Below are 26,055 nucleotides of genomic sequence, written 5' to 3'. Positions count from 1 at the left end.
GGGGGTACTGATGCTTAATTTAAACAGAATTTTTAATTAGCTTGACTGTAAAAGTGTGGAAATGGATAGAGTTGATGGTAACACATTTAGTGAGTAGAACTAATACAGCTGGTTTATGAATGGGACTGTGGCTGAAAGGGGTAGTCTAGGGATGTAAATTCAATTGAAAAAAGCTAGAGAATAATCTAGGAATGGAATACCATAGTGAACGTGGATGACAATTATGGTTAAAATACAAATACAAGAATGTTCTTTTATGAACTAGAATAAATGTACATGACTATTACAAAGTGGTAAGTATATAGTAAGGCATGGGAAAAATATAATTAATATAACTTATGGACTACAGTTTACAGAAATATTGTAATATTCTTGCATCAATGTCAAATGCTAAGGGTCAATAATAGGGTATGGGATTTTTTCTTTTGGACTAAAGAAAACATTCAAAGATTTACTGGGGCAATGACTGCACAACTCTGTGATGAAATTGAGAGCCACTGAATGTACATTTTGGATAGAAAGTACAAGGCATGGGACTGTATAAAAATGAACCACGTGGGGAAAGATGGACTGTGGTTAACAGTACAAATATGTGAGTGTTTTTCATAACAAATGCATAATACTAATACATAATGTTAATAATGGGGTGTATTAAAAAAATAAACCAATTGTATGCTATGAACCGTAGTTAGTGGTAATAGTCTGATCATGTTCTTTCATAATCTTTAAAAAATGTTCCACAGCAATGTAAGGTGTGTGGAGATGTGATGTATGTGAATTCTACACATTATGCATGATTGTTTTGTAAACTCACAACTTCTCTATTTAAAAAAAAAGAGAAAATTTGTCAACTTAAAAAAAAAAAGTAATCCACAATTATCATAGTGATTTATCTCAGAGGTGGAACATGAGAAACTCTGGAAAACAATGTGGCTCCTATAGAGCTAGACTTGGAGAACTGCAGTGGGTCTACAGAATAATTTTGGGCCCCAATTCCATTGTTACTATCTCAGATGAGGTTTTTAAGAAACATCTCAGTTATTTTCACTAACTGTACTAAGGCCTCTGTCCTCCCTGTGAATATGTTCAACCAGATTTCAGAAAGTCTATGTTCCTACTCCCAAACATTAAAAAAGAAAGATAAAAAAGATTTAAGATATGAGGGTCAGTTTCTGAGTTCTCAATTAGGTTCCATTGGTCAATCTCTCTGTCCTTATGCCAGTACCACCCAGCTGGACCAGAAAAGTCTATTCAACAAATGGTGCTAGGAGAACTGTATAGTCATACCCAAAAGAAAGAAAGGAGACCCATATCTCACACTGTATACAAAAATTAATGCAGAATGGATTAAAGATTTAAATATAAAAACAACAATTATAAAACTCCTAGAAGAAAATGTAGAAAAACGTCTTCAAGATCTTGTGGTAGGCAGTAGTTTCTTAAGACTAATGTCCAAAGTACAAGCAACAGAAGAAAAAAAATAGATAAGTGGAACCTCCTCAAAATTCAACACTTTTGTACCTCAAAGGACATTATCAAAAGGGTGAAAAGGCAGTCAACTCAATGTGAGAAAAATATTTGGCAATCTCATGTCTGATAAGAGTTTAATATCCATGATATATAAGGAGATCATACAACTCAACCATAAAAAGACAAAGTATCCAATTTAAAAATGGGCAAAAGACTTGAAAAGACAACTGTCCAAAGAAATACAAATGGCAAAGAAACACAGGAAAAAATGTTCAAAATCAGTAGCAATTAGGGAAATGCAAATCAAAACTACGATGAGATATCATTTCACACCTATTAGACTGGCAGCTATTAAAAACTCAAAAACTGTAAATGTTGGAGAGGATGGGGAGAGATAAGAACACTTATTCACTGTTGGTGGGAATGTAGACTGGTACAACCACTGTGGAGGACTATTTAGCAGTTCCTAAGGAAGTTGAATATAGACTTGCCATGGGACCGGGCAATACCATTGCTAGGTATATACCTGGAAGAACTGGGAGCAGTAACATCAATAGATATCTGCACACCCATGTTTATAGCAGCATTATTCACGCTAGCCAAAAGTTGGAAACAACTCAGGTGTATTAGCCAGCCAAAGGGGTGCTAATGCAAAGTACCAGAAATCTGTTCGTTTTTATAAAGGGTATTTATTTGGGGTAGAAGCTTACAGTTACCTGTCCATAAAGAGTAAGCTACTTCCTTCACTAAGTCTGTTGCTCCATGTTGGAGCAAGATGGTTGCCAGTCTTTGCAAGGGTTCAGCCTTCCTCTTCCCCTTAAGGCTCTGTGGTCTCAGGTTCTTCTGATCTCAATTGTAGACTGGCTTAAGTCTCATCTCTCCTCCCCGGGCTTGTCTCTTTCCAGGCACAACTGCTCTGCTCTCTCCACAAGGCCAGCTGTAAACTCTCATGTGAACTGCCCAGCTCTCCCCAGGGTTCCAGTGTCAAAAAAAAACAAACAAATAAGCTCTCTCCTCTGCCTTGTTGTTTTCTGTATGAGTCTCCACCCACGAAGAGGGCAGGGATTCAATGTCCTATTGATGTGGCTGAACCAAAGCACTACTCTTAGTTTAATCAAGTAAAAGTGAAACCTCTGAATTTAATACAGTCAAAGAGTATCATGCCCATAGGAACAGACCAGTTTACAAACATAATCAATATTTCTTTTTGGAACTCATCAATAATATAAAACATGCCACACCAGGTGTCCATCATTTGTGGATAAACAAATTGTGGAGTATATACACCACAGAATATTATGCAGCAGTAAGAAGAAATGAAGCTGTGAAGCATATGACAACATAGATGAGCCTGAAGGACATTATGTTGAATTAAGCAAGCCAGACACAAAAAGATAAACACTGTATGATAGCCGTATTATGAACTAAATATATTAAGTGAAATATGAATATGGGTAGAATTGCATATTTAAGACTGTTTTTCTTTGAGCTGAACAAACGTAAGTAAATAGTATAAAATGTTGATATCAGACAAAAAAACAAACCATGATACGAAGAAGATCAGACACAGAGTACTACATTTTCTATGATCCATTTACATGAAATGTAAATATAAATCAATTTATAAAGTTGAAAGGAGATTAGTGGTTATGTAGATCTGAGGAAGGAATGCTAAAGGGTATGGAGTCTTTCTTTTGGAGTAATGAAATTGTTCTAATATTTTTGAGATGATGAATGTACAAGATTGTGATTATACTAAAAGCCTTTGATTATATATTTCGGATCAAATAGCCAGAAACAGCAGCTATGTACATTGAGAGGTGAGAAATTTTCCTGTTTGTCTGTCTGTTTTTATTTATTATTATTATCGAAATAATGAAAATGTTCTAATAACGATTGAAGTGATGAATGTACAACTATGTGATTATAGCAAGTACCATTGATTATACACTTTGGATGAATTGTATGCTTATTAATACTTATCAATAAAATTGATTTGTTTAATAAAAAAGATTTAAGTAAACCTAGATGCTTACCTTCAGGAGCTAATAATGATAGAAAAAACAATTAAATAAGAAAACAATTAAATAAAAATTAAATCCAAATCACATTAAGTACAATTAAGGAAATGAACAAGTAGATAATACCAGAGAAGAATTTCGAGAGGTCAGGAAATACATCCTAGGAGATTAACATTTAAGATCAGACATGAAAGATGAAAAAGAAAAAGGCTCGGGAAAAAATCAAAAGGAAAATATATCCAGGAAAGGTAATAGAATATACTGAGACTAGTATGGTTAAGCATCGTGGGCAAGAGTCATATAAGGCAGTTTATAAGGTTAGGCCACAGACCATCCATTGAAATATGACAGGATATGGTAAAGAATCTGGATTCTACTTGCTGTACAATGAAATATTTTTTCAAGATTTTATGAAGAAGAATGGCATAGTTGGATTTCTATGGCAAAAGATTTCTTTGGCTTCTCTGTGGAGAATATATTGGAGACATGAAGAAACAAAAGACCAGGAAGGAGTATATTGTGGTAAATGGAAAGGTATGTGAAGGGACAAAGAAAGATCAAGTAAGAGGATTCTGTGTGTATTAAGGCTGTCAGGAAAAAGAACCAAAAGGAAATATCAGTAAATATTACAAGATTCTATAAATTTCCTCACATGACTTTGGGGATGCAGGAGTCCAAATTTTGTAGGGCAGGCTGCAAGCTGGGAATTCCAAAGATAGTTTTCAGTGCATTCTCCAGGGGAAGCTGACTGCCTGAAGCAGAAATGGAAATTCTCTCTTCTTACTGCTGAAATCATCACTTCTGTTTTTAAGATCTTCAGCTGATTGGATGAAACATCTCATTGCTAAAGGCACTCTCCTCAGTTGATTGAAGATGTAACCAACCAGATGCACTCAACTTACTGATGATTTAAGTCCAGGAAATGTCCTCACAGTAACAATTAGTCCAGGACTCGCTTGACCAAACAACTGAGCACCATCACCTGGCCAAGTTGACACATGAGCCTAGCCAGCACACTGTAGTAGTCCAAAGGAAAGACAGGTGACTAAGTTTATTATGGAAGGAGCAGCAATTAAGAAAAATGAGGAAATTGTGTTTAGAAAGTTGACCTGCTGACACTTTATATGTTGCAAATGAGGAACAGAAAGTTATCAAGGAAGAGTCTGTACTTTTTTGCCAAAGTTATGGGATGAGATTAGCACAAATTCAAAATGCAGGATCCCAAGGAAAAGAAACATAGTTTTATTTTATTTTGTTTTGTTTTGATGGGACAAAGAATCACACTTTCAATTTTGAACCTGTTAAATGTGAAATGCCATTGAGACATTCAATTGAAGATGTCAACAAAACAGGCATATATTTATAGACAAAGTTAGAAGAAAAGGACTATTTAGAAATATATGTTTGGGGGCCATTGCTACATATAATCACAGGGAAAATGAAAGTTGAGTTTTAAAAGGGAAAATAACGGGAACATGATAATATTTAGAAGTTAGGTTTTCAAACATAATTTTCTACTAAATATCTCAAGAACAAATGGACAATATTCAGCTGACTCCACTAAGTATTTAAACCAATTTATATATCTTTATTATATTAAAATACTTTATAATTTGAGAAATAAATTTCTGTCTAGTTATCTCATTTCATACAATTATAAGAAATCCAACAGATCTTTTCACATTAAAAGAAAATTAAATGATAAAATAGTTCAAAACTATAATTAAGGAAGGAGTGACATTTAAGTAAAATCGAAATTAAATTAGGTAAGACACAAAATTACTATGTTAATGCGATAGAATATTGAAATATATAAAGCTATATTTTATCATTTTAAGTGATTTTCCTAAATCTATTCCTTGTCTTCCAAATGACTACTTTTTATTCCTTAAATCAAAAGATCTTAAAAATGTTCTCAATTTAAAAAATTAATCTTGGTGGCATACTAAAGGGTATTTTCACAATTTCAGAAATCAATCTCAGGGGGGGAAAAAGCTTTAGTTTAATGGCTTATTAAAAGTAAAAATCACAAGATTATAGAACATTTTTCCTTTATATTTAATTACAACTGAAAGAACTAAAAGTTGACTACTCACTTTTTACCATGTGAAATTTAAAAATTTATCTCTGCACTCACTAAAAATAAGCTACTTTCCTCACAAAGAAAGAAACGTTTAAAACTCAATTGACCTCCCAAAAAACGACTCTCATCAAAATAAGAGTAACAAAAACAATGGAACTATGATTTTAAAATAATCTAGGAAGAGGGATTGAGCGTATTAAATTTCTTCTACATGTCCATATTTTGCAGATTGCCTGTAATGAATATATATGGCCTTTTAAAATAAAATTTAATTTCTTCAGTTGCCCTTGGTCTTCAATCTGTATTAACATAATATTCACATTGACTTTTCTTTTAGATCCATGGCCTTTTTATCCTCATTGCTTTTTTTCTCCCTAAACAAACAAAAATTTATAAGTTAAGTAAGTTTCCATGTCAGAACATGTAATCATTTTGTTTTTTACCTTTAGGGTACTGACCATTTTCCCCTCTCTGGGATTATGACAGAAGAAAATATAGGGCATATAGGAGGAAATGTGAGAGAAATTGAAAGAATAAGCAATAAATTAAAATCCTCAAAAATGTCTTAATTTAGTCTACACTTGCAGAATTTTTTGTATGTAGTTTACTTTTTCACAACCAAGGTGGGTTGCATCAGAGATTAGAAATGTATTTTTTAGGGAAGTGGATGAGGCTCGAGCAGTTGGGCACCTGCCTACCACATGGGAGGCCCTGGGTTCGGTTCTGATGCTTCCAAAAGAAGACAGCAAGACAGAGAGCTGATGTAATGGGCTGGCACAGCAAGCTGATGCAACAAGATGATATAGCGAGATAACACAATGAAGAGACAAAACAAGGAAACACAATGAGACACATAACAAGCAGAGAGGTGGAGGTGGTTCAAGAAGTTGGGTGCCTCCCATGTGAAAGGTTGTGAGTTCAGTCTCAGTGGCTCCTAAAAGGAAGACAATCACACAACAAACAAATATAAAGAGCAGACAGCAAGCACAAACAAGGGGGCGGTAAATAATTAAAATAAAAAGAAATTTATTTTTAACTTACACATATATACATTTTAAGATGATTTGTTTATTTACTCATTCATTCATTCATTCATTCATTCATTCATTCCCCAAACCCTCTTTGTTTGTGGTTGCTGTCTGTTCCCTTTGCCCATTTGCTGTGTGGTCTTTGTGTCTGCTTGTCTTCTCTTTAGGAGGCACTGGCAACTGAACCTAGGACCTCCCATATGGCAGAGGGGCACTCAATTGCTTGAGCCACCGCAGCTCCCTAGTTTGTTGTGTCTCTCATTGTCTTTCCTCTATGTCTCCTTCTTGTGTCATCTTGTTGCATCAGCTCCCTGCATCTGCCTGTTGCGCCATCTCATCTTCTCCAGGAGGCCCCAGAAATTGAACCTGGGACCTCCCATGTGATAGGAGGGAGCTCAACCACATGAACCCCACTTGCTTCCCTACACGTATATTTTTAGGTGCTAAATTGAGCCAGTCTTTGTCTTTCAAGATCCTATTGCATTAAATTATATAAAATGTCATTATAAGGTCTATTTTATTGATTATAAAGTTCATACACTTTTAGATTTTTTTCATTCATATATTAATGTGGTCTAATACATATTGATTAGTCCCAACCAAAACACCTGAATGGTGAAAAAAATTGAAGCCAAACTATGAAAATGCAGAAGGCAAAAAAAAAAAAAAGTAAACATATACAGGTAAGCACAGATATTATACAGCATTCATTTATCACCCTATTGCTCTGCACATGTTCCCGAGTACTTGGTGGTGTGACATGCATGACACTGCACAGGCTCACAGTGAGGTGCTTCTCTTGAGAACAGGTACAGTTTCAGTTGGCCTAAGTGTTCAGCTGGCTACTGGCTAACAAACCAACACTGCCACTCTCCAAAATACATTATAAAAAGCTCATAGTTGATGATACAGGCAATTATTCCCTCCCTTGAAATAGCTCCCTATTTATAACAAAGGGTAATTGATCTCTTACCTCTACATCCTATCAGCAAAGATATACTGTGAGGAGTAATGATTGAAGGAGCACAAATAAGGGAGTCTCTTGAGCTTTCTGACTAATTCATTTCATTTTTGTCAATTGCATTTACACTTACCGGATTATACCCTCAGCATTTCTCATTACTGTTGCTGCCTAAGGCAGCCTATTGATTTTGCCTGCACTGCTCGGGGGCTTGCTCACAGCAGCAGTGTTAAATTTGCAGTAAAAATGAGACAAGCCTTTAAGTGCTTACAACTTCAGCTGATCTCATCAGCCTACTAGACTATGGAGGTGGATTTTGCCTGGGAAATATGAATCTCTCTGTGGAAGCTTCTGCCCATAAACTCTGATTTTTTCATGGGTTTCTTGCTGCTTTCAAAGTGATTCCAAACTCCTTGCCTCTCAGAGGTCTCTCAAGGTTGCCTTAGAGGAGCTACTGGAAACATTCAAATTACATTTCTCAGTCCAACAGCTTCCAGGAAATACATCACTTTAAGTCTTGCTTTCTTAGTCACATCAAACATTTGTATTTTTTATGAATAATTTTAATGTGGTAAAATGGAGTTTCCTGGTCCTTTTATTTATTGTCTCCCTTCCTAGTCTCATTGCTGGGGGAGGAGAAATTTTTCTTGCTTTTAGTTTGTTTTTAGCTAATGATCCTCCAAAAGAGGATCATTACACCAAGAGTCTATACAGCAGAATGATTAAATGCATAGATTCTGCAACCAGTCTACCTGGTTTGAACCCTGGTTCTATAAGTTAATAACTCTATGACCTTGGGTAAGTGATGAATTTATTTGAGCTTCAATTTCCTCAACTGTAAGTTGGCATTAGTAATAACTATTTCCTTCATATATAGGTCCCTATGAGAATTGATTATGTTAATATAGATATAAAACAGAAACAGGGACTATGAAATACAAGTGAAATGTGAAGATATAAGAATGCCAGCTTTAAGGTAGTTTATGGTAGAGAACCTAGAGAAACCTGGAGATAATGGCTCTACCTCTGTTTCAGTATAATCTGTGCCTTTAGTGGGTTAGAAAACAAATCTTTAGTAGGTTAAAAAATGCAAAGATACACATGCTAACTTTTTGACTACCTAGCCAAGAAAAGGTAAAACGCATGCAATTTTTTTGTGTGATACAGTAGAAAATGTTTGCAAAGGATACTAGGAAGGAGGCATTAGTAAAACACAGCCTGGGAAGCAGACTTGGCCCTGTGGTTAGGGCGTCTGTCTACCACACGGACCTCCTTGACCTGTGTGGAGCTGGCCCACCACAGCGCTGATGCGCGCAAGGAGTGCCCTTCCACGCAGGGGTGTCCCCCACGTAGGGGAGCCCCACATGCAAGGAGTGTGCCCTGTAAGGAGAGCCGCCCAGCGCAAAAGAAAGTGCAGCCTGCCCAGGTATGGCGCCGCACACACGGAGAGCTGATACAACAAGATGACGTAACAAAAAGAAACACAGATTCCGGTGCCGCTGACAACAACAGAAGCGGACAAAGAAGAAGATGCAGCAAACAGACAACCGGGGTGGGGGGTGGGAAGGGGAGAGAAATAAATAAATAAATCTTTAAAAAAAAAAAACAAAACACAGCCTAATGAGAATCAAACAAGAGCTGATGGGACCAATATAGCTCAGAGCCAACCTCTGCCAGTCAACATCAAGCTCCACAAGTGCCTGATAATCCCTGTAGTTTTTATCTCAACTTAAAAGGGATCAAAGTAGAACCAGGAAAAAATAAATAGAAATAGTTCAAGAGGCAAGGATGATATACCAATCACAGAAAATATATCTGCTTGAAAGCTGTGATGTTGGTAGACACGTTAGATGGTGGGAATGAGAATTCCCAATCCTCACCTCCATGGGGTAAGGGTGGTGTCATGGGCAAGTTTGTGGGATCCCATTCAGGAAGGATGCTCCACTTTTGCTACCAGTGCACCTGGGGAAGTGTGCAGCACAAGCTAGAAAATTTGTCTCCAGGGGATTCCCTCCTAGAGTTGGACAATGGTATTATATTTGGCTGTTCTCCATACAATAGAGTCCCACTGGGTCTCCATCTCTACAACACCCCTAACAAAACTGTAAGCAGGCTTAAGTGTCTGTATAGACAGAGGAAGAAGAATTCTAGATAGAGGGTTTCAAAGGACTACTATTACTTAGTTCAACTCTAAGCAGCACTGTCTACATTTCCCTAAAAATCTTCTGACATAACTCTCTGTGGTTTGAATGTATAAAGTTACCTGAACTTGAGTTGGGCACATTGAGGAGCTCCTGAGGAAAGTGCAGAAGAGAGAGAAGTGGTGTGTCAGTCTGGCACTTGTACCCAGACTAAGGTTACTAACTGGGGCCAATTCCATCTTCTTTCAGATATTAAGCCATTATTGTTTACCACCTGTGTTAGTTTGCTAAAGGCTGCCAGTGCAATATACCAGAAATGGATTGGCTTTTATAATAGCAATTTATTAGGGTAAAAGCTTACAGTTTCAGGACTGTGAAAATGTCTAGATCAAGACATCATCAGAGGTGCTATCTCAATGAATTGCTGCTGTGGGTGATTGAGCATAAGGCAGCGCATAATGGTGGACCACTCATTTCTCCCCTTGCCTCCAGGCCTGTCTCTTTCAGGTCTGATCTGCTTGTGGGCCCAGCCTCATGGGGGATTGCTTCTACTTTGGCTGCTCCACTGATTCCAACCTCCAACCTCTCTAAGCCCTTCTGTAGCTGCAGGCAATCCTGGAGTCCTCTCTCACATGGCATGGTAAAATGGCAGCTCTCTTTCTATGTGTGTCTCTGCTTTCAGTCTTCCGTTAACATAAGGCTCCAGTAAAAGGATCAGGACACACCCTGAGTCCTGCAATCTAATTGAAGTCCCTTAACTGTAGCTATCATGTCAAAAGTGAGCTAATGAAAAGGCCACTTAACTGAATCTAACCAAAAGGCCCAACATGCAATAGGTTTACACCTATTAGCTTAAGAACCTAATTTTCTAGAGTCCACAAAAGACTCCAACCATGATACCACCTAAAGATAAGACACCAGTATCTCATTGTGTTTCTCTTACATGGCCTTGTGCCAACTTATAGAAGCTATTGTGCCAACAATAGAAGCCAGAAGGTAAAATGAAGACATTCCCAAATACCTCAGCCTACAGGCTGTGGTGATAAGGAGCCATACACAATGTATACACTCTATGACCCTGGATATCGTCAGATATCCAAGGACCTGAGAAAGTGGGTGAAATGGAAACTACAAGCTAGATGAAGCGTCTTCTATTGTATGTGGAATGTGGACTCAAACAGTGGAGCAATGTAGGCAATTCCTGAACACATGGAATTTCGTCATGAGCAGTTTAGGAAGGTCTATTTCTTCATGATGGATTCTTTAAAGGATACATTATGGAACTCTTAAGTTAATGCTAATATATTTTACTTCTGTATTCTATAAGCTTTTTCATCATGCCGGTAGATAAGGGGACAAAGAGTAATTTAGCACAGAAGTTAACACAATGACTATTGTAGCCAATTAGTGGAGAAAGATGAAAGAATCCTTCAAACTGTCCCCACCAGAAAGCAGTTTTGGAAATAGCAGGAATTATCATTAATTGAAGAAGTGACACATAGTTTGCTTCATCTATGCCCTTTGAAAGCAGTTATTTATGCTCTTTCTGAAATACTTCCTCCAGAGAGTCTGAGAGCAATGCCTGATGTCTTTGACACCCAGAAAGAGAGAAGACACTGGAGATTAAGATGTAGTTAACTGGCCTGTGAGAGTCCAAGATGTTTAAGATTTTTTTTTGTGCTGGCACCTGTGAGCTGGGTGTGGGGAATGGAGTGGGAAAAAAATGTTGACCCTCCAGAAAGGCTTATTTAGGGTGGATTCTGGCCAATAAGTAAATAAGAAAAAAATATGCATTGATATTTTTCCTTCATAACTAGAAAATTTGATATTGGTAATAACTGTCTACTTCAGTAGTTATATCAAAATATATCCCACAGATGATCAGAATGAATCCTATCCCATGCAGGCTGCAGGATTCCTTTCAAAACAGAATATTTCTTTGAATCCCTTTTGATCAAGACAGGGCTTTCAAGAGTCAGTATTTAGAGAAGGAATTTCATTTGGCAGAATTTTTTTTTTTCAATGCCAAACTGATCTTTAATATCCATAGGAAACTGTAACTCAGAAATATTTGGCAGGACTTTGTAAACATATGGAGTACTCTCCTGTCTGGGTCGAAACTGTGACTACCAGCATTTTAATAATTATTTGATGTTCCAAGTAAGAGCTTTGGTTTCCCCCTGACCTCAACTTCCTTCACTGTAGTTTTCAAAAAACAGTGGGTTATCCTAATCCAGTAGTAAGAAGCTAAACTGAGAAACAGTCTAGAAGTCATTCAGTATTTGATATCTGTAGCTCTCCTCAAGAGGCATTGGGTAGGATGTGAAGAATGGACATTCATTCACTTGCAAGTTCTCAAAGCATTCTGCAAAAGGGGAGCCTGTTCCCAGACTGCAGTTGCTTGTCCCCTTCTCACTCTATAATAAATCATGGAAAAATAAGCTAACAATAGTGACTGGTGCAGGAAAAAATGTTTTAAGAGATGTACTTCTTTGAATAAAATGGAAGTAAACCTATTTTTATGGGAGGCTCTGGAGAAACACCAAGTGAATGGATCCCTTTTTATCTTATCAGGATGTGGGCAAGTCTCCTTCTACCTTGAAATGCAGGCACAAATAAGATAGATCTGAGAACTAGAGGCAGGGCAAAGGGAAAAATAAGGGTCAGAGACTAAGACAGAGACATCTGGGCACCCATCTGAGGCTACCTTTATATGCAACTGAAGGAGAAAATACATGTTTCCCACTACCACTGGACTGCTATTATATTTATGGAGCAACAAATCCCAATGTCTCTGTCATATTTTTGCAGTTCTTGCAAGCAGAGGCACTGACTCTTTTTATTCCAGACTATCTTTCCAAGAATGTTTTTGTAGTGAACAACCTTGAAAGATGAAACTGCAACTCTGTCTGAAGCAAAAAGCAAATCTTACATTTCAATAAATAATGAATGGTAAATATGTATTTGGGAGAAGCAGAAAACTTTAACTCCAAAAAACAGAAACAAAAAGTAAAGAGAGAACTCTGAAGGTTTCAATGATGATACCAATAAAAGAATAAACCTACAAAGGAGGTTTTGCAGTTTTTAAAGCATTTCCACACACATTATTTTATTTGATTCTTACAACCATCCTGTGAGACGGACTTTATTATTTTCTTAATTACACAGTTGAGAAAATTAAAGTTTAGAAAGGTTATGTAACTCACAAAAGGCTATAAATAAGTTAAGTAATTAAACAGTAGAGATGGAATAATGAAAATAGAATAAAACCAAAACAAAAATTGAGATTTAACCAGAGGAACAGAATCTTTCTACAAAAATTGTTGCCTTTATATATTTTGACTCTTCCATCTAATATTCTAAGTCTGTAAACATGCTCTTCTCTCCTATATGGAAGAACCAAATCCCTATGATTACCCTATTAATTTTAGCTATGATATTTCTTCTCATTTTTTCATGGTTAAGATTCTATAAAGAGGACCTTACATGCATTCTTCCTGATTCCATTCTTTTCACTCATCCAACTGCACTGCTATTCCCATATATATATAAATCACCAGTGTCATTCTAAGTAATGAAGATACTGGAAAATTTTTATTTATCTTAAGCATTATCTTGCCTTCCCTTCTGGCAACACTTGTCATCTTCAGATTGTGGAGTACTATCCTTTACTTCTTGCTCCTCCCTCCTTTCTGGTTACTATTTCTCATTTTTTTTTCTCCCATGGATATCTCATCTTCCAGTTGTCTCTTAAATATTATGATCTTTAACATTCTATCTCCATCCTCAGTCTACTTCCACTCATTTAATCTGCTTCCATTGTGCCATCTCATCTACATCCATGATTTCATTATTACCCACAATGTAAAAGAACACTCATTCTGTATCTCCAGATCTGATATGTTTCTTGAGTTCCAGACCTGGATACCTAGGTGCCTAATTTATATCTCAATGTGATAACCAGTGAGAACCTAAAGTTTAATATGCCCCAAATCAAATAACTGAGCCTTCTCTCTAAATCTGTTCTTTCTTTACTTTCGTAGTTTGATATACCATATTAATTTAGTCATCCAAACACAAAACACCTCAATCTACTATGGTTGGTCTCCATAACCAATTGGTGATTGCATTTATTTCGTTTTATCTCCAGACACTCTAATATGTGCTCACCTACCTCTAAACTATGCATGACTTTTAATTTAACTCTCATACATGTACTAGTAATATGCCCTCCTAATTGGTTTCTAGTCTCTCTTTCATTAAAGATATTCTATATTTACTACTCTCTTATCATGCCACTATCTTCCCAAATAATACCTTCAATGTGTCTCCAAGACTATATGTTGATAGACAATCTTTTATTAATGTTATTCATGACCCTACCTAATGTGAATGTTGCTGAATTGTTCAGTCTTATCCCCAGTGTAGCACACATGTAAAGGCACACATACACATGCTCATGCACAAGCATGGATACGTACTTAAACACTTCCAATTCTATAGTGTGTCACAGTCTTTCATGCCTCAGCACATGCTCTGACCACTGCTTGGAGTTTCTCTGCTTTTCTTATTTCTATTGAATAAATTTAATTAAAATTAAAGTCCTATTCCCCTCTTCATTCTTATCTCCATAAAGCATTTAAAGTTCTCCAAGAGTATTGCACATATGACATTCCAAAAATGTCAATGTTTTGACATCAATTGCCACCATAGCTGTCTTCCCTCATACACTGTAAGCTCTTTCATTAAAAGAACCACAATATTCATTTTTGTTTTACCCAGAGCCAAGCACAATGCCTAAGAGTAAATATATTAAATATTATTGGCTGACTAAATAACCAAGTAGTAAAATTAAGTACCTCTAGCCTGCATGTTTATTTATATTGTGGAATATTCTACAATAGTGTGGAATGTGGCAACTGAAGAGATTTCTAGTGAATAACAACTTTAAAGATAACTGACTTAATGGTGACATATATAATTCAAGATATATTAGCTTCAGTGATAACATTTGCTATAATTTGTCATCATCATAATATTGGTAATTAAAACAAAAGTTATTATTTATAGGTAGATATTATTAACCTCATCTTATAGGTAAAGAAACTGAAGCTTAAAGAGGTTGTGCTGACTTGTCTAATGCCCTAGAGTAAATGATAGAGGCCCATGTTTTACTCAGTTGATACTGGCCACATTTTTTTTTCATAAATATTTCAGTTCTCCCCTGACACTGGACAGAATAAGGAATGTAATTCTCTACTCCCTTCAAGTCACGTGTGGCCACGTGAATTGCTTAGACCAAAGGTATGTAAACATGTCATTACCAGAAGGAAGTTGAAGAGCAAGCAAGCAATTCCCAAGGTCTCTTTCTGCCATAGTAACGGTTCCATCTGCCAGGGAACCTGATAGAGGACTACATGAAACTGATCCTTCTACTGACTCAGATTGGGAATGTAGTACCAGCAAAAATAAGCTGTTTTGTTAAGCCACTGGAGTTTTATGATTTTTAAAAATCTTGACATTATCTAATCCACATTGACCAATATGCCACAGAAGTCATGACTTCAAAGTTAGTTTGACCATAAATCTAAAAAAAATTCTTATGACAAATCTGAATAGTTAAAAAACACACATGTTTAAAAATCAGTGAAAATTGTGTATCTTTAGGACATTAAAATAATAGAAATTTAGGCAGAGTTATTATTATTATTATTTTTTTAATCTCTTGCAAGCTGTAGATATTGACATATTGAAGCCACCTGGTACAGACCCAGGGCAGCGAACAGAAGGAAATGCAGTCCAAGGCAGGATGACAGGGACCAGGCAAGAGATTAAATGGCCAACAACATTCCATACAAACAGTCTGGGTCAGAGCCAGGAAATGCTCATTAATCAATGCAAAAAGGAAGAAACAGGGTCAAAAATGGGAGATGCACAAAATCTAAAATGGGGAAGGAAGGAAAGGAGAAAGGAAGGGAGAAAGGGAGGGAGGAAGGGAGGGAGGGAGGGAGACAGACAGACTACCTCAGCCACCTCCATCATGATCGTCATCATAATAACAACATATTAAGTCCTGAGCACTTTACAACCATTTTTGCACGTAATCATCAACCCAGTACAAAGATGTAGGTGAGCAAAAGAGGCATACATCGCTATGCTAGAACTCAGACCCCGTTTTATCTGACACTAAATTACATGCTCTCAGCCACTATGTTAAATTTTTCTATGCCATTTATCCTTTTGTCATATACATTGAGAGCATGTATCAATAAGTAGCTTGGTTTCCCTTTGTCAAAACTATCAGAACTTTCGTGTACTGCGTCAGTATCCTTCTCACTTGGGCTAAGTCACTGTTCCTAACAATGACTTTTGACCTAGTTAATGGACAACTAACTTCCCAGCCCTGGGGAATAGAGTACCAGAGCTCAAACTCCCATCTGCAGCCACCACACACACCACATGCCTGACCCAGAACCCAAAGCTCTCCCTAATACTAAGCTAACTATTCTCATTGCCTTCAGACCTCTAGTTCCTATCCATTTTTGCAGGCCTTTGCTTTAACCAATTCTTGACTCCTACTAACCTCCACCCCTGGACTATAACAAAGGCACAAGCCCACTCTCTTTGTGTGCCCTCCACCTGCTGGTTGCACCCCACCTCCCCCAGTCAATCACACTTCCCACCATCCCTCGTGACACCCCATTCTCTTTGGTATCTATGAGCAATAAACTATGCTCTCTGATGCATTATGGTTTCAGTTTCCCATTGTGTCACACTATGTCTCAGCCCAGAACCCAAATTAAAATCCAATTTAACTAATTTGAACCACTCCCAAAATAGAGCCAAGCTAACCCAGGGCCAGAAGTAAAAGCTAATCCCAACATGGCAAATAGGAAAGAGGGCTAGGGTGTGATCTAAATTTGCTTACCAAAGAACTGCATATATACATGGGGGTTGGGGACAGGTAAAGTCTCTCTTCCCATTCTTCTTATGTAATCTTGTGCAGATCCAGCACAAAACATATCTCAAAGACACACTTAAACTGCCATGCTACAGGGTAGATTTTCTAAGGAAAGAAATACGAATACTGAAAATAAAAAAGACTTGGACATATTTTTACTAAAACTGCTCCATGGTTTTCTCCTCAATTCCCTCCCTACTCCAAAATTTTCAGTAAAGGGTGAGTGAAGAAAGTTCCAGAGAAAAGAGAAATGACTGTGGGTAGAATTAAACCTTCCTCTATTTTAGTCAGAGAGTTATTGAAGTTCACTGATGGTCTAGTCCAAACCACCAGAATAAAAGTCCAAAAAGACACTTTGGGCCAAAGTCACAGTCAGCAGTAGTGTTTTAGTGTTTCTTTGCCTTACTATTTTGGAAACAGGACTGTTTGGGTTTCCTAGGCTGCTTAAAGCAAATACCATGAAATGGTTCAGCTTGAACAATGGGAATTTATTAGCTTACAACGTTGAGGCTGAGAATATGTGCGAATCATGACATCATCAAGGCTACGCTATATTTCCCAAAGACCAGATGCTGGGAAACTCAGCTCCTCCACTACATGGCAAGATACATGCCAGCATCTGCTGCTCTCTTCCTTCTATTCTGGGTTTCCTTGCTTTCACAGCTTCTTGCTTCAATGGCTTTTCTCACTCTTTGTATTCATTCCATTTATAAATATTAATCCAGTAATAGGATTAAGACCCATCCTGAAACAGTCTCATCAAAAGATGACAATGGGTTTACCCCCACAGAAATGGATTAGATTGAAGAATGTGGTTTTATGCAGTACAAACAGCTTCAGCCCACCACAGCGATTAATAACCTATTTCTTAACATGTTGCTCTTCATAATAAAATATGTGAAATATTACTGATTTGACCTTTGTTATCTCACATTGAGTTATACCTATGTGCCAGGTAATCTGTGAGAAATGGGGTAATGTGCCTATCATCTAAGCCTGTTGTGAAGATTTAAATGAGATAATGCTTGTAAATCATTTAGAATAGGGCAATGGAAACTTATTATGTGATAATTATTGTCATATTAAATCCTACAACAACACTTTGAGGTGGTATTTTATTTTTTCAGGTGCGAAAGCTGAGGCCTAGGTAGCTTATGTCACATTTCCAAGGTCACACACTAATCAGGAGAGCATGGTGCTGGGATTCAGCACTGTCATAGATGGCTTTACCTGTAAAGCCTACGCGCTTTCCACTAAGCCAGGCTGCGTGCCTCTCTGCAGTGAAAGAAATTGTACACTAGGTCAAAACATTAGGCTTATGGGTCCTTACTGAAGAGAACAGGATCCCCATAATTTTGCCACTCTCTACAATGCCAGCTGCTATAAACACTATGAAATTTATGAAAGTTTGGAAGTGTTCCCACCATAATAACATGGTATTTTTCAAAAATAATTTACATGCTTTATAACAAACTTTATATATAACAAATAAAAAGCTAATCCTAAGTGATAATATGTGGGTAGATAATGAATCACTTGGAAATATCATGTAGATTCCACAAAGAAAAATATTACTATGCACGAAAAGACTTGGCATTTCTTAACCCTTTGCTATGCTTTGGAACCACAGCAGGCAGGACTCACAGATTAATAATGTGATAAGCTCAATTCTCTACCCTGCGGGAGTGAGAGCTCTCTCTCTTAAAACAACAGTTTGGATGACTTTATATAAAGAGTAGGGAAGAAAATTACACTTCCCTCCCACATGTCAATGGAAATGTTTCCCATGGAGTGACTCAACCTCAATCCCTAAACAAGAGCAATGTCCCAGCATGCTACAGGCAGGCACAGTAGGCTCCACATTAGCTGCCTTCGCATTTGTGGGAACAACACAGAACTGAGGCTGGCAATAAACCAGAAGCTTCTACCTGGTGAGAAAAGTCCAGTCTTTTGGCAGAAAAAAAAAAGGCACTGAATCTTCAAGCTCAGAAACATGACACTTTTCTACTTGATCATCAACAATATGTTCAAAGAGTTAATGTAACGTACTCACTCCCTCTTTACTAAATAATTGTAAATGTTTTATCACATACTACCTTTCAGGCACTCTTCTAATTATGTCACATATATTAACTCATATATATATTAATTCATTGAATTTAATACTCAGTACTTATACAGCACTTGGAGTATCTATTAATTTTCCAATTTTACAGTTACAAAAATGAGACACACATGCCCAGAATTAGATATCTAAATAATGGCAGCATCAAGATTTGAACACAAGCTGTTTGATGTGGTCACTGCCTAACCACAAATGCTATGCTAACAGCACTCTATTTACCCCAATTAATCATGGGGGGAAAAAAAGCCTAGAAGTCATGAGAACACTCATTGTTGCCTAGTATATTGTGGCCCAAATAAGATAAATCAATAAGATCAACAAAGGAGATGATCCTTTATGCACTTTTAGGCACAGTAGCACCATTCACAGATAATGTTAGTTTGTCTTTAGACAATTTCCTCTATGTATTCAACCTTGAATAATTTGTGTTTTTGTAGGGATTTCAGGAGCTCATTCATCTTGCCCAAAGGTTCCACAGCCCAACTGTACTACAGCCCCCCAAAAAGCATAAAAAACATATTCCTATATACCATATATAATCTTAGCATGTTACAAATTTAACCTTAAATCAACGATTTGCATTTTTTTAAAGTATTACTCACTTAGTGCACATAAACAACTTCCTACTGAAAGATTCAAAATAACTAAAGAAAGAGAATCCAACATACTAGTTGTCAGAGAAATTGCAACATGACAGAAAATGATCTTAAATGCCTCTGATAAGCTTGATAACTTGATCTCATTTACTGAATAGCAGGGGAAATGTACTACTTTTATAACCTTGGGGATGACAAGTATGTTTCCAGTTACATTTTGACAATGGCAATTTATTATACAAAGATGCATTCTAATAACGATATACTTTGCTTCCCTATTATACAGGAATCTTCTTGGAAAAGTCTAATATTTATACTTACAGTCTTGGTTATTATTTTTACAAAGTAGCAAGAATAATGACCATGGAATAGACACTATTTTTTCATTCAGAGTTAATCTGTTAGTTTGTCCTTTCATAAAATCCATTGAAAAATGTTTTTACACTCATAGTGTCACTCTGAGCTACCAGTTAATTGAACTCTCATTAATCTGTTTCAACATGCTACAATTTTTACATTTATGATAATTTTTATTACCCCTTATTTTAGGCATTCCCATAAATTGATTACTAGATCAAGCATACTTATGTAATTAAATATATTTCCATATTCCTTAGACAATAAAATAAAATAGCCTGCAATATATGTTTTAGTAGAAATATCTTTCTATTTACAAATACAAAAAGAATATGAGTATCTGAGCTATAATCATTATAAATGATATTTTAGCTACCATGGCAATAATTTACCTATTTTTTGTTACTGTCTCCATAGGCACTTCTCTATTTATAAAGTACCCCAAAACTGGAAAATACATTTTAATAATCAAGCCAAGTTCAGCATAACCTAAAGCAAATTCATTATTTTCTCTACTTATATAGCTAATTTTCTTGACTTCTTTACACTCCTTACTACCACCATATTGTTTTATATTTTGACAATAGCAATTTATTACACAAAGATGCATTCTAATCACAATATACTTTGGAGCTAAATTAGATCTCTCTCTCTCTCTCTCTCTTTCTCTCTCCCCGCTCCCCCCCCATCAGTTCTCATATTTTAATGTTTACAAAGCTCTTTTGTTAGTTCTAATGCTAAAATTTCTGAATTTCCACTTTTCTAGTGATCTTTCATCACCCATGTCATGTAGTCTATTCAAATAGCCTGCTAACTGGCCTGCCTCTAGTCTCTTTTCATTACCATATGCCAAATTAGACTGTTGAAGCATAGCATTGTTAACATAACTCCACTACTTAAAACCTACTATGATCCCTCAGTCCCTAACTCAAACATCTAAACTCAGTATTCCATATTTTGATTCCACCTCATTTTTACAGCCTAAACTCGACTTAATCCCTTAATTTCCATTGTGGCTAAATGTGGCTGGTCTCCCTTTCTCAAACATACAATGAATTTTCCTTTTTATTATTTTCTTCCCAATTAATACTATTTTTCAAAATTAATTTCAAATCCAACTTCTTCCATGAAGACTTCCCCATCCTTCCCATCTCCACCTTAATTATAAAAGCTACGGAAGTCTAAACTTTGCTAGTGGTTAGTAGAAAGTTCGGCCTAGATGTAGTCATTTATACATTAGTTTCTAGCCACCATTAACCTGTAAAGTCCTTGAAGTAGGACCCATATCTGTTTATGTTTGCATCTCCTGCAGCACCAAGCAAAATTACCTCCCTAAAGATATACTGAAATATTTACTTTTTTTTTTAAGATTTATTTATTTCTCCGCCCCTGCCCCCGTTGTCTGTTTTCTGTGTCTATTTGCTGCATCTTTTTCTTTGTCCGCTTCTGTTGGTGTCAGCAGCAGGGAATCTGTGTCTCTTTTTATTGCATCATCTTGCTGCATCAGCTCTCCGTGTGGGTGGCGCCATTCTTAGACAGGCTGCACTTTCTTTCGCACTGGGCGGCTCTCCTTACAGGGTGCACTCCTTGCACATGGGGCTCCCCTACGTGGGGGACACCCCTGCGTGGCACGGCACTCCTTGCGCGCATCAGCACTGCGCATGGGCCAGCTCCACATGGGTCAAGGAGGCCCCAGGTTTGAACCACGGACCTCCCATGTGGTAGACGGATGCCCTATCCACTGGGCCAAGTCTGCTTCCCTGAAATATTTACTTATGATTGGACACATACACCATACAGTAACAATCATATAGGAACTGGAAACGATAGTTAGAACATTTTTTGGTCACTGTAGAAATTATTGAGCACAAGAATGCAAATAAGAATCAAGAATTCTTCCACTCTAGGTGAAATTTTCTATATATGGTAAATAAATCAATTGCACTTTTCATGGCTTTCAGTTTTGAGTATGACGACCATGATTTGATGCAAAAAATTTCTGACCCCCAACATGATAGAGTTATGCTTTTATTATCATTGACTAAGAAAATGCACATACTCACATAGATTTACAACTCCCTTGTATACTCAGCAGCCCCTTTGCAGCCCTATCCAGAGTAACTCATCCCTTGAGTTGGGAAGGCTCTAGAACACCTATGAAACTGTCCCTTTCAGAGAATATACATTAAGTGTTTATTAATGTTCCTGACTCATAACAGGACCATATGAATATCAGTGTTATCAATCACTGTTATTATCTCAATTGTTCCTTATTATTCCCAATTCCCCTTCTGGGTTTAACCCTATTCCCTTCCTCTACCTTCATAATATCAATCAACTCATTCCTGATACTCATTGGCTATGTGCTATGCCTCTTCTGCACATAAGCATCACTGGCTTGTTCAAGTTTTGCCTCTTCATTCTTAGGTGCTCTTCATTCATTTTCTCTTTTCCACTTCTTGCATTTTATTCTCTCAGTAATTTTGCTATTTCCACTCACCATTCTTATTACATTCTCTATGTAATGCTCTTCTCTACTTATCATCTTCTAAATCACTTAGTGCCTCCTATTTTTCTGGTGCTTCCCTTTCCAATAATTCAACCAAGCTGCTATTCACATTTATGACTTATGAAGCAGAAGTATTCCTAAAAATCTTGAGTCAAAACAAATTTCTTGTATGCCAAATCTTATTGTGCATATCTAATGAAACTTAATATTTTAAAATAGCCTACTATAAAGTGAATTACGGTGATCTGTCTTTTATATAAGCACACACACTAAATAAGTTGGCTCTTAAGGTTCCAAAACCTAATCTTCCTTTTATGATACCTAAATCCAATTCCACATTGTTTCCATTCCCACTCCAAGCCTTTTTAAAATGTCAGATTTCCTGATGCACACATACCCCAAAAATCTTTTTAAAAATTAAAAAAAGCACCTTACATTTCCCTTTCTCCTGATATCTAAGAGGCAGTCCTTATTGACACAAATATAACATTGCTTTTTTTCCCTTTTTTATGCCTTTCTGCTCATTTATACCCTTCTCTTTTTGCTACAATATCATCATTATCCCCTCCTGCTTTTTCCCTTTGATGTATTTCTATCATAGCTAGGGTGCTTCAAGTTTAGTTTTGTTTCAAACATCTTAGTTCCTTTTTTTTCTTAAAATTGATGTTAAATTTAGGTTTCCCTTTTCCTTTTTCTCATTACAGAAAGGTAGTCTCACCACACTCCTGCATCTACTCCCATGATGAACACAATCTGTGATCTCATCTTGGAAGTAAATGATGCCTTATCTAGCACAAATGCCATATAAAACCATATTATTAATATGAATACTTACACTCAGCATATTTCTGAAGTTGTGAAAATTCTGAGGGGCTAAGATGGGCCCACTTTTCCTGGTTGGTCATGGTGGTAGCGAGGAACTCTCTCACATTCCAGGTGAGGGATTCTGTACTCAGACGTTTGGTAGAACCCTATACTTCAAAGATTTCACAGGGCGGATTTCATGACAAAATACCTCAAACTTTCAAAATATGCAATCTGTCGATATGAAACTGCTGTGGATGTGAGCTTGTAGTTTCAATAACGCATTAAAACACTGCAGAAAGAAAAACAAAGATCAAGAGATTAGCATTATTACATAAGAAAAAAATCAACAAATTACAAAATGTTAAAAATTTTAAATCCTTAAATAGTGCATTTCAAAGTTATTCTACTTTTTGTAATACTCAAACTTTAATTGCTCATTCACTGTTTTCATGGCCATAATTATATAGATTTCCTGACACCAAACCAGAAAAATAAATAGAATTAAAACTACAAAATGTGAAGAAAATTTTATGAAGTCTAATTTCTTATAAGTAAGTTTTTTCCTCCGTTTTATAAACTCCATATTCAAAAACCAGGCAGTGGTATAATTTTTGTCATTCTGACCCAAACAATTTTTCAATATGTGAAAATATACACAAAATCTAAAGCCAACTTTCTAAAGGAGACTCAGTTGGATTGATAACTCCATGTCCATATAATCTGCTGGCTTACTAGGATTCCAGTAATTGATTGGAATGGTCCTCAGTGACAGCACAGATATTTGCAATTGTGCAAATCCATTTGGGGGTTTTATAAATTGATTTTTCCTAGCAATCAAATGAAAAGAATAATTTTAGTTTACAAATTTTAAAAATTCCAATAAAATTTATCAAGTTAAAGCAAGTCCAAATGTTTTACAGATATTTGGATAAACAGGTTTGCATAATGGTAATAGTTGACACTTGTGAATTATGCTTAAAAATAATTCTTTTGGTTGTCATGGACCAACATTCACTGGCTTCATCTATAAAGGCAAACATAATGAAAAACCAGCTGGTTTCAACTTTTTATCAGAGACTGTAATAAACTGTTCTGTAATAAGTCAGACTGACTCTGTGGTCTTTCTAGAAAATAAAGTTTTTAAATATATATATATCATTGGTAGGATTATTTGTGCAAATATCATTACCTACGTTACAGTACCTATGTGGACAATGATTATTTAGCTCAAGTGCATCACCTCTCTTCAGCATCTCTATTGTTCTCCAATTTCAACGCCAGGGTCTCACAGTCACATCCTGTCTTCCTTGCCTTATAACCCTTTTTGCTGTTGTTGTTCATCTCATCTGCTTAGAACTCCTTTACCCGGCTTTATGAGGCGATAGTTCACTATTTAATTTGAAAAATGAAGATATTGCATTTCTAAAAGAGATCAAATTGCTGGGTCTCTTTTCTCTCCTAGGGGATGAATTTATACTGCAACCATGACTTTGGGGAAATACTGTAGAATAAACAGTATGAGAACATTTTGTGGTTGTTTTTGTGTTTTCCACCTACTTTCTTAATGCTGATTTTACCCTTTGCACAAATTTATTCTAGGACTTTAGTTCTTTCCCATTATGTGAAGTATTGGTGGGACTATGAAACACAGTGACCTTTCTTTCTCAGGGAAACTGATGATTCAGTCACATTTTGCACGTTAAAATCTTTCTCTCACTGTTCAGGGTCTTAAATGTTGAGTGGAGTGATTCTAGTTGTACCTATTTTATTACAACAATAATTGGATTAATTAGTAAATACTCTATGCATTTCTGAAATTTTTCTGATACCTGTCCCTTTCTGAGCTTGGCTCTCCACTTATCTTGTCAATTTTGTAATTTAGTAATATTCTTTTAAAAAAGGATTAAGTTAACCAAAATCAGTCTCTGTTTCCTACAACCACAAAATCTTAACAGATAATGTTAGTTCATTTATTCATTAAAAAAATATATATTGAACTTCCTTATTTGCCAGATAGCATTCTAGGCACTGGGAATACAGCAAAGATCAAAACAGACAATGATAATTTCAACAATGCATTGACTTTATTGGGTGCTTATGATGAGCATGGAACTGTCCTAACAGCATTTGTGTATTACACCACTGCATCTTCACAATAACTCTACGAGATAGGTACTCATAGTCTACCCTTCCAACAGATGAGGAAACTGATATTGAGTGATCGGAATCTAGTAGGTGTAGCAGAGACTGCTCAGTGTCCATTCTCCCTTGCTTCCTTAGAATAGCATCCTAATTAAATGAACTATGTCTATCTAAATGACATTTCCCAGACCCCTTTAAAAAGAGAAGTGGTCAATGAGAAGTAGACTTTGGGTGAGGCATATAGGAAAGTTCCCTTAAAGGAGACAGAGGACAAGCAATTTCTGGTACAAATGAGATAATTTTTTTGAATGGTAGCAATATGGTACATACTTTTAAACTAGACCAGGGATCAGCAAAGTACAGAAGATAGGACAAATCTGACCCAACACCTGTTTTGTAAATAAAAGTTCATTGGAAAAATGACACATTCGTTGGTTTGCATATGGCTACTTTTGTGCTATAATGGCAGAGGTAAGTAGTTTCAACAGACACTGTATTAGTCATCCAAAGGGGTGCCAAGCAAAGTTCCAGATATCTGATGGTTTTTATAAAGTGTATTTATTTGGGGTAAAAGTTTACAGTTATAAGGCCCTAAAGAATTGAACTCAAGGTTGCTTCTCACTAAAGTCAGTTACCACGTGTTGAAAGTAAGATGGCCACTGATCTCTGTGAGGATTCAGCTTCTTCTCTGGGCTTCCGTTCACTCAGCTGCAGGCTAGCATAGGACTTGCCTCTTAGGGCTTCCTCTCTCTCCTGGCAGAGGGATCCTTTCTTTCCCTGCTTTCTATAAGTCTTGACTATCTTCCCAAAGTCAGCTGCAAACTATCAGGCAAATGGTCAGTCTCTCCCCAGGG

General features: G+C 36.6%; 1 protein-coding gene across 11 annotated transcripts in view; it reads right to left on the bottom strand.

Annotated features, from left to right (window-relative positions):
* The window catches only part of DGKB (diacylglycerol kinase beta), a 723,907-nt gene that overhangs the window by 638,274 nt on the left and 59,578 nt on the right, over positions 1 to 26,055 (bottom strand). For all 11 annotated transcript variants that reach the window (XM_058296926.1, XM_058296928.1, XM_071215137.1 and 8 more), the window contains exon 2: positions 23,088 to 23,348. In XM_058296926.1, coding sequence (XP_058152909.1) covers positions 23,088 to 23,157 — 70 coding nt within the window. In that variant the 5' untranslated portion in view covers positions 23,158 to 23,348. The remainder of the gene's footprint in view (positions 1 to 23,087; positions 23,349 to 26,055) is intronic.

Source organism: Dasypus novemcinctus, chromosome 5, assembly GCF_030445035.2.
Source record: "Dasypus novemcinctus isolate mDasNov1 chromosome 5, mDasNov1.1.hap2, whole genome shotgun sequence".
Lineage (NCBI taxonomy): Eukaryota > Metazoa > Chordata > Mammalia > Cingulata > Dasypodidae > Dasypus > Dasypus novemcinctus.
The sequence above is the reverse complement of the archived record's forward strand: the minus strand, read 5'-3'. Positions and strand labels throughout refer to the sequence as shown.